The 10,916-nt window shown below is 33.3% G+C and overlaps 1 protein-coding gene and 1 long non-coding RNA gene across 2 annotated transcripts; one reads left to right on the top strand and one right to left on the bottom strand.

The window, feature by feature from the left end:
* Window positions 1-660: 660 nt before the first annotated feature.
* On the bottom strand, window positions 661-2,764 carry LOC111371495. Its single transcript, XR_002698591.1, has 3 exons — window positions 2,614-2,764; window positions 1,942-1,999; window positions 661-963 (listed from the first exon to the last, which is right to left on the bottom strand). It is a non-coding gene; the product is annotated as an uncharacterized LOC111371495 (long non-coding RNA).
* A 592-nt stretch (window positions 2,765-3,356) lies between these two features.
* On the top strand, window positions 3,357-5,684 carry LOC111371494 (pectinesterase-like). The gene is made up of 3 exons (XM_022993522.1): window positions 3,357-4,019; window positions 4,265-4,757; window positions 4,926-5,684. The coding sequence occupies exons 1-3, from the start codon at window positions 3,507-3,509 to the stop codon at window positions 5,621-5,623; spliced, it is 1,704 nt and encodes a 567-aa protein (XP_022849290.1). The 5' UTR covers window positions 3,357-3,506; the 3' UTR covers window positions 5,624-5,684.
* The last annotated feature ends 5,232 nt before the right edge of the window (window positions 5,685-10,916 follow it).

Below are 10,916 nucleotides of genomic sequence, written 5' to 3'. Positions count from 1 at the left end.
CCTGCCTAAACCATTATGAAACTCTTGTTAAAGACAATTTAAACAGTAAAAGGTGCCTTAGTAAAAGTTACATCCATAAGTTCGGAAGTTGACACGAAGATTTGAAGATCACAAGCATATCATGGACCAAACAGCACTCAAGAAAGTGATTACATGATTAAATGTAAAAAGTAACTTTTTTTGTCAAACACACTTGATTTTTTTAGAAGTTATTTTCTGGGGATACCAACCAACAAGAAGTTAAACTTTATTTACGATAAATTTGTAGTCGATTGTATAAATCTTTTTCATGTATCTCGTTATTCAAATATTTGATCTGCCGTCATCTGCAGGCATTGGAAAAATGCCTTGTTCATGCTTAAAAACATTCAGTGGATCTATCAGTGTGTTGGCTTTAACCAATCTGTAATAATTTTTCAAGAAATACTTTCATTGCTTCTCGATCTCTCAATTTAGACAAGAAGTCCAACCACAACGTTGTCTACCGCAAGTGACACGACCCGTCCCGACTCAACCTAATTGACTCGACACGTGTCGTGCGCCAGTAGTAGATGCCAGCTAAATGTCGGACCCACCACCAAGGCAAACTTGACCCATTTTGACTGTGCTAATTTCTATGAAAATGTTGACAGAGATTCCCCTGTAACATGGACAAAACCAACCTGAAAAATCATCAAAATCTCAAATAGACATTTAAACCAAAAGTTTTGGAAACCACCACTTCCTCTAATACCACCACAACTACTACAAAATATAACAAAATTCAACTAAGTGTTTCTACAACATCATCCTGTCAACATGCAAGTATTACATCACTTACAAACTCTTCTACAAATATGCTTGTCACCCAAGATTAGACAATTACTTAATAAACATAAGTTTCCCAACTATTCATTACATGCTTATGAAACGGTCTCTTTTGCTTCAGCAGGCTTTCCCAAATATCTCAAAATCGACCTTCTCCTGATAGGAAAACATGGTAAAAAGATATGAGTTTATAACTCAGTGAGTGGATAGTTGAAAATAAATAAACTTTTCCATTTATGCTATTTTCTGAAAATTCTTGCACTATTTAACGTTAAGAACTTCTAAAAAAAATAGTAACACTTTAAAAAAAAAAAAAAACTATACATAATCATATCATAATTTCTTGGACATAATTCTAGAAAGGCAACTGTATAACATAATGACTATAAATACTCTGATCATATCATAATTTCTTGGACATAATTCTAGAAAGGCAACTGTATAACATAATGACTATAAATACTCTGATATCCATGAAAAATTATGAAATATTGCTGCCTTAATACTATAAGATGAAAGCTTTATTCTGAAAACTGAATTAACTGAATTCCATAATCTGAAATCTAATAATAGAATAAATACTGAAAAATCACACCAAAAAGAGTACCCAATGAATAGCCTTACTCATGTACAGAGTAATCTCGATGTACAAGACAAAGCCATTCAAATCTGATAACTGATAATCTGATAATCTGGTCATACATACGCAGAGCTGCCCCAAAGGCTAATCACCCTAGTACACGGCCCAAAGCCTATGTGTGTACGAGAGTGGGTCCCAAAGACCTCTGATAATCTGGTCATACATTATGGAAATACATTCACAATAGTGCAGAGTGGGTAAAATCACTGTAAGTAGTCATACACTGTGGAAACACATTCACATCAGTGCAGAGTGGGATAAAATCACCTGGGTACTTTCTGATGGTTTTAAAATAATTTTAGCTATACTGAATCATTTATATTCATAAAACATGCTAGTCAAATGATTTAATTAAACTGAATTTAACTTTGAAAGCAATTGTTAATAAAATCCAATTTATTCTAAAAATCATGCTATAAAGTCAACTTTATACAATAAATAACTTTAAAATATAATGAAGACTTATTTATGAAAAATAAGTTTTATCCACTCACAAGGTATGAGCTACAAGCTAGATAGGCTGATAGACGTTTCCAATCGCCTCGTTACCTCCTGAAATACGATAATGATAACCAATTTATCCACTATCGAATCGAGAAACCTTAATATCTAATAATATAACATAATTTAAATGGTCTTGGTACTTAAATAAATTCTCAAATTTTCCTTTATTAATTGGAGCTAATCACACCTTATAATCCCTTGGTTAATCACTAATTTAGAAGATATCAACCTTACCTCCTTTCCTTTTCTTTTTCCCTTCTTCTTTTCCTTTTTCTTTTCCTTTTCCTTTTTCCCTTCTTCTTTTCCTCTTTTTTCTCTTCTTTCTCGGTCTCTGCTTCCCGTAACTCATAACATAATTTAAATGATCTTGGTACTTAAATAAATTCTCAAATTTTCCTTTATTAATTGGAGCTAATCACACCTTATAATCCCTTGGTTAATCACTAATTTATCAACATAACCATCATTTCAAATTTAAAACTAATTTTACTCTCCAATCTAATGAAACTAGTAATCACAATTCCACCCACATAATATACATTTGTTCTATAAAATCAATTCCCAAGTGAAATATTTCATTTACATAATCACTTCACAATTAATTAATTAAAATCCCCAAAATCGGATTCTAGGGTTTTCCCAAAAATTTGACATCTCCATACCTTGCTGAAAATTTGAAATGAATAAATCCCCACACTTGAGCTCCAATTTGTGCAAATATCCCTAAAATTCGACATATTATTCAACAAGTTAAAACCCTAAAAATTTTAACATAATTCATACTTTATCACCTAAAACAAATGGAAAATTTCAACCCAACTGATCCTTAAACAATTGAACCTCCTTAATAATGGATATGGCTTCAATATTTCAAAAATTAAATCAGTGTATTTCCTAGGTTTATGATTTAAAAATAATGGCTCATAGAATCTTAATTAAGAATTTTTCTTATTTTTCTGTTAAATATATGTGGCAATACTGTCCAACACTATTCAAAATTTGTTCTTAATATCCACAAAGGAGAGGTGAATATTCTAATTTCTGAATTTTTATTTGATTCCATCAAAAGAACATAAATTTTACTTAATTTTAGCTTAAAATTCAATAATATCCAATCCAATTTACCAAATGACTGCTCAAGTAATCATGTCTTTGAGTGGATTATTTGATTGAATCTCTGGATAATTTTTGCCAGTTTTTTCTCCAAAGCATTCAGCATATGACATTTTTTTACGTACCTCCATTAGTTTGCATGGCTTTGCGTTAATTTCGAATTGCAAGAACTAACAACCTCAAATTTCTGAGCAGAAATTGAGGGTCTGTGCATCCATGGCGGATTTCATTACCATTTGTTTCTTATATAAATATCACTTCAAATTATCGGCAAATTAACCATTCAATAAAACATCGGAGTTCAAGGGGATACAAAGAATAAATCAGAGACCCCTTAGGAGCTCTGCAAAGAAATATAAACCAAAAAAATAATTAGAAAATCAGTGGAAAAAAGTCAAAAAATTTAAAACACTGATAAGCTTAAAAAATTGGATTAGCAAAAATGGGTTCGGATGGTTCCGGTGGAACGAAAAAGAAGGTCGCCGTTGCCGGCCTTGCTTCAGTTCTCCTAGTGGCTATGGTTGTTGCCGTCGCTGTTGGTGTCAATAAGGGCGGCGATAGCGGCAGCTCGTCTGGCGACTCCAGTAGCGGTGGTGGTGAAATCAGCTCCTCGACCAAGGCGGTTAAGGCCATTTGTGCCCCCACCGATTACAAGGAAGCTTGTGAGGAAAGCCTTGCCAGTGCCAACAGCAGCGACCCTAGAGAACTCATTAGGACTGCGTTTGAATTTACAGTGAGAAATATTGGCGAAGCCATTAAAAACTCGTCTCTTATTAAGGAAGCTCAAAAGGATCCGATGACGTCTCAGGCCCTGGAAACATGCAAAGATCTTCTTGAAACCTCCATTGATGATCTCAGGAGGTCTTTCGCAAAAGTTGGGGACTTCGATCCTAGTAAGATGGACGACTATGTCGCCGACGTCAAAACATGGTTAAGCGCCTCAATAACTTATCAGGTATTCAATTTCAAAGTCTCATGCTAAAAGGTCAACATTTTCATATATAAGTGGTTTTAAACTCGTACCATTAACGTGCTCGAAAGATGGTGACTTGTTTGACATCACTGATATTGAAATTTGACTACGTAGTTAAACTTCAAAGGGACCAAATCACAAGTCTGAACTTTTTGAACTACCATATTGGATCTTGCAGTTCCTTTATTTCAGATTTGAGCGATGTGCGATTTTTTTCTTTACACCAGGAAACCTGCATTGACGGGTTCGAGAACACCACCACCGACACCGGGGAGAAGATGAAGAAACTCCTGGCAAGCGCTAACAAGCTCACTAGTAATGGCCTCGCCATGGTTACAGACTTCGCCCAGATTCTTTCTGGCCTGCAACTCGGAAGCTTTAGCCGAAGGCTCCTGTCTGAAGACGGCATTGAATCATTCGTCGATACTGCATCCCGTAGGCTTCTTGCAACCAATGTGGCTTCGCTCAAACCTAACGCAGTTGTAGCACAAGACGGCAGTGGAAAATTTAAAACTATTACGGACGCAATTAGGAGCATTCCCCCGAAAAACAATCAGACATTTGTCATTTTTGTCAAGGCTGGTATTTATAAAGAGTATGTCCAGATCCCAAAGAAAATGAACAACATTGTTTTGGTCGGAGAAGGACCGACTAAAACAAGAATCACGGGCAACAAGAACTATGTTGATGGTGTTTTGACCTTCCACACCGCAACGGTTGGTAAGTTACACATTTAACGCTCAAATTTAGTATTTCGTATTCTCTCTTTTTTCCGAAAAATAACGTTTTCTCTTGTTATTTTGGGTTCGATTTCGATTTCTGTTTACATTTTTGTGCAACTTATGTTGATTTTAGTAATGAGACTTCGCTGTGTTTGATATTGAGCAGCCGTAAATGCCGATGGTTTCATAGCCAAGGACATTGGATTCGAGAACGCGGCTGGGCCAGACAAGCACCAGGCGGTAGCGCTCCGAGTTTCCGGCGATAACGCGATCTTCTACAATTGCCACATCGACGCATACCAAGACACACTCTACGCACACGCCTACCGCCAATTCTATCGTGACTGCGTGATCTCCGGCACCATCGATTTTATCTTCGGAGATGCCTCCGCTGTGTTCCAGAACTGTAAAATGGTGGTCCGTAAACCAATGGACAACCAAGGCTGCATGGTCACCGCTCAGGGCCGAAAAGACCGCCGTGGTATCGGAGCAATCGTCCTCCAAAACTGTAAGATCACGGCGGAGCCTGATTTCCTCGCCGTCAAACCCGCACTTCCGGCATACCTCGGCCGCCCATGGAAGGAATACTCCCGAACCATAATCATGCAATCTGATATCGACGGATTCATCGCTCCGGAAGGATGGTCGCCGTGGGCCGGCACCTGGGGGCTTGACACATGCTACTACGGCGAGTACCAAAATCGGGGACCTGGATCAAACACCGCTAATAGGGTTACATGGAAGGGAATTCAGAAAATTACTCCACAAATTGCTGAGAGTTTCACTCCTGGACAATACCTCCAGGGTGATTCATGGATCAAACCAGTCGGATTTCCCTATGATACCGGCATGATCAAAGTGTAAATAAATTATTATTCGTTTAATTTTTTCTTCGTAATTGAATTTTTATTTTTTGGTCACGCAATTTTCTTTGCCTCTCCTGATATTGCTAGCTAGAGATCAAAAAAGAAAATGGCAATTTTCGAGCAAGAAATAAGATGTACTGGAAATATTATATTTATTATTCAGATTATTTTCGTAAATTCTTTAATACTTTCAAGCCTTGAAGAGTTAAATTTTGGTCTGAGATAAATTGCTAATGTGAATTATTATATGGTAAGTGCTTTGAAGTTATTTTTAATACATAGAAATAATCAAATAATATACAACTACTGCACTATAAGTATCAAATTTCTAACAAATTTGTCAAATAACATACATTAAATCCCAACCCCAATCCCCACCCCCACGACCCGAACACTCACCACCCCACCCACCTCATCCAGGGGTGGACCCAGACGACTTGACTTAGGGGGGCAAAAATAAAATTTATAGGATATCTTCTAATAAAAAAACTAAGGAAAAAAAAAAGCTAAACAAAAATTTTTTTTCCCCAAAATCTAGGGGGTTAATTGCCCCTATAAACCCCCCAGGTCCGCCCCTGATCTCACCCCCTCCCTAAAAAATTTTCAGAAATTCAAATTCTCTTATGGAGATTACACTCGATCCCATGGAACCACATCCACTCCACCCCCATAAAATGTTTAGAAATTGAAAATCTTTTCTGAAAATTACACCTTCCCATTCCACCTGTAGAGGATTTTCAGAAATTTATTTATTATTATTATTATTATTATTATTATTATTATTATTATTATTATTATTATTATTATTATTATTTTGGAGATTACATCGCACCTACTAGCTAACTGTTTGTTCTATGACCAAATTTATTATTTGTGACCATACATATGTTATATATGACTAATTGTGGCCAAATTATTTTCAATGTGACTGCTTGTGATCGTCTAATTTATAATTGTATGTAACCAAATCACTAACCTATGTTAGCTGTAACTAAATATAACCAAATTTGTTTTCAGTGTAATTGTTTGTGATCAGGTCAACCTTAATTATGACACTATGTAACCAAGTCACAATTGGTCACAATTAACACAAAATTCGTCACAATCAGTTACAATAAGCATATACGTGATCACGTAGGATCAGTACAAATAGATATGCACACACTGCAGACCATCACCACAATTCACCATGAGTCACCATCACCATCACCTCAAATGCATCACCACTACTACCTTTAGCTCAAATTCACAACCATAGAGACTACCTTCACTGACCTATGTTTTCTGTGACTAAATTTGTCTTATGTGACCATGTCAATTTAATTTGTAACTGCATGTAACCAATTGCCATCGCCGCCGCCACCACCATTCCCAACAATGGCGAGAACCAAACATGCACCAGCTCACCACAATCACATATACCAACAACAATAGAACCATTGTCGCCTACACCACCACCAACAGAACCACCCCACATATCAGAAAATCATTGGCTTCAATTGCAAAACACCAATAACCGTGTTAAAACTTTGGCTAAACAACAGATCTGATAAAAAAAACTACCTACTACTAAAAATTAACAAACATTAAAAAATATAAAAACCTACACGTATCTACTGTTCTTTGATAATTTCATATTTCAAGTTGGCAGACAAAGATGTGAGCTGAGATGACGAGAATGCCATTGACTTTGTTGGAGATTGATGTCGATATCGAAGAACTGGCGACGAACTAATGGAAGCACCCTCAAGATGGGGCTAAATCTTGTGCAGCAGTAGTGGCTCCTACAACGGCCGCGAATTGGCTGTTCATGGCGGTTCACTTCGCCTCATATAGAAACATAACGCTGCATGTAGCAAGGGCTGTAAATAGATCAGATATGGATCGGATCACCCAAATCCAATTCGATCCGATGATACAACGAATATTTGATTGTTAAATCCATATTCGATTTGCTATATTATCTGATATCTGATCCAATAACCTAATCCAAAATTAAAAAAATTAAAAAGATAAAAAAATTATATTAGTCAACTTTTAAGCCCTAAAATTAAAAGGCCAAAATAGCTTTTTATCCAATTCTTAGCCCACATATTTATAGATTGTAATTTTATGATATTATAGTAAGTATTCGATGTGAAAAGTGAGAAGTTGAGAATAATGAAAGCAACTCTAACTATTGGCTCCTTTGGTTGTTTAATTGATAAATTGATATTATTTTTATCTTATTTTAATTTATTAAAAAAAATTAGATCTCTTCAATATATTTCAATGAATAATATTATATTATTATTTAATATTGTTTATTATTTGGAATTTATGTGTATAGTATAATACAAGTTTGAAAATATAAAAAATTGTGTGTAATAAATTATGAGATAATAAATAAAATATATTATATTATTATTATAATAAATCGAACCGGATTATTATCGAATTGGATTGACATATTTTCATATTTGCTTCATTTAGGACTTGTTTGAATCACATTATTTTCAAAAAATATATTTTTCAACAGTAATTTGATATCATTTCAAGTACACTTTCTTTAATAAAATAATATTACAAGCAAATCTAATTTTTTTTTATTTTTTAACCACACATTTCTCATTGATTTGACATGAATAATACATTTCCCCTGAAATGTGGCTCAAACATGGGTTTAATTTACAAATTATTGAATTCAGATCTTAATTGGATTATCGAACTAAAACCTTAAACCTATCTCTCATTAATTTCATCGATTTCAAATCAAAATTTAATCCATTATCAGCCCTACTACAGCTGCTTTCTCCAACTGTTCTGCTCCGTCAAAGAAATTGTACGGAGAATATGGGGTTGGGTTGGGTTGGGTGGGATGGGATGGGATGGGGAGAGTGGTGGTAGAGAGAGAAAAGAATGATCCTATGGCTATGTTTGGTAGTCATTTTTTTCAAAATGCATTTTTCTCTCTCTTTTTTCAATTACACATTCTTTATTAAAATAATATTATACGCAAATCAAAAACTTTTTTCCTTATTTTTCAACCACACATTTCATATCAATTTACTATTGTAAAATGTATTTTTACATAAAAATAACTATCAAACACCCCTTAGATTTCAAAGTTCAGGTGGGTAGGGTTATTATGTAGATTAAGTTTCGTTAATCTTTTATCAATTACAACTAACGATATCTGATCACCATCTTATATATATGAATTTTAAAATAAATTCCCTTGTTTATGGAAATTAATCTTTCAATGTAGATTTCTAGGTAATTTTCTCTTAATACATTGATGATCAAGTTGAAACATCTTGAATAGAAAACAAATTTTAAACCTTGATTGTTGTATATTAAAATCAAATTTTTAGTAGATTTTGATAAAATATGTGTTCGAAAAGTTGTGATCTCATAAAATTTGTGGTAAATTTTAACTTTTTTTTTATTAATTTTTAATCTACATCAAGTGGGATTTAAATCAATTTAGCTCCACTTTGCCATTTTCCACAGCTCAATACTAGTAGTTCAAATTATATACTTTGTAGACTATGTAACACTTGACAAAAACAATAATAATTTGTTAATTATGGTATCTAGTCATATTGAGTAGCATAATAATCATGCCATAAGATTTCAAATTGTTACAAAATTGATATTATTCAAAAATTTAATTAGTGATAATGAACAGCATCCATATATTTTGTTGGAAAATACGCATTTGAATTTTACATAAAGAAATCTATATTATTACAATTTTTTATTGTCAAACTTAATCCAAAAATAAAAAATAAATGCAAGATTGATGGGATTTCCTAAGATTATGTTTGGCCCGTTATTTGTGCTACTATATTCTATTTTTCTAATTGAGCAGCTTAAATGTCAAAGTGCGACTAGACTGCTACAATGTTCAATGTCTTAGCTGATAATTAGGCTTCCTTTGCCAAGCAATTTTTTTTTTTTAAATAGATAAAACATACTTATTATTCATATATTTCGTAGGACTCACAAATATTTACCCATTTATTATGGAAAAAATACATAACTACAATACTTTAGGTATACAATTTCACATTTAACAAACTTACAAAAAGATTTCAACAATCAAATGATAAATAACAATGATATATTTTATATATTTACAAGATTAATAATAATAACAATTTCAATATATACAAGACAAATTCTCCATCTACACAAATATCACAATCCATATTAACGTAATAACCATCATTCGTTGTATTAAAAATGTGAAAATATTCGTCTACATATAAGTAACAACCAATAATCACAGTCACATTAATCACAACCACGCAAGGTCATAGTCACAATTACACAATTTGTAGGTCATAATTATAAATTTAATCCCAAAATACATATTTTTATAGTGCACAAATTATTTATTGGTCACAACGTACCAAATTAACTTATCACAACTTATTATAGTTACAAAATATCAAATTAATTGGTCATAACTTATTTAATGATCATAAATTAACAAATTAATTGATCATAACTTATTTATCGATCACAAAGACACAAATCGTCGGTCACAATTATTAATTTAGGCATAATCACACTTTTTAGGTCACGTATTATTTATTGATCTCAAATTACTCGTTTTATTAGTCACAATTACCTAATAATTGATCAAAATTACCCAATAATCACAATTTATTTCTCGATCACAAGTTACTTTTTTTTAATCACGTTCTTCTATAAAATAATATTGTACGCAAATTCAAAACTTTTTTTTTAATTTTTAACTACTCATTATCTGTCAAAATACATTTAAAAAAAAAATGGGGCTCAAACAGGTTCTTCGTTACAAAAGTACACATTTTTTTTAGGTAACATATTATTTACTAGTCATAATTTGTTCGTTTTATTAATTACAATTATACAATAGTTGGTCACAATATCATATAATTTATGATCACAAATACGTACTGGCACAATCAGAAAACATCATAGTCACAAATCACAAAATTTATAGGTTATAACTTATTTGTCGATCATAATTAATCAAATTAGTTGGCCCAGATTTATTTATCGATCACAAATTATTTCTGAGTATCAATTTATCAAATTGATTGATTATGACTTATTTCATTATTATAAATCACAAATTTTAATGGTCGCGCTAATTTCTTTCTTGCTCCACATACGTATAGTCCCAGCACAACCTACGTCAAGTATCTTGCTCATTGCAGAGGAAAATTAAGAGCAAGATTTAGAACTTCATTTACAGACCATCCCAATTCTTTCTTTCTCTCTCTCTCTCCCCCCCCCCCCCCCCGCCCCCCACCCCG

This window comes from Olea europaea, chromosome 22, assembly GCF_002742605.1.
Source record: "Olea europaea var. sylvestris chromosome 22, O_europaea_v1, whole genome shotgun sequence".
Classification (NCBI taxonomy): Eukaryota; Viridiplantae; Streptophyta; class Magnoliopsida; order Lamiales; family Oleaceae; genus Olea; species Olea europaea.
This window is presented reverse-complemented; position numbering and strand designations above follow the sequence as displayed.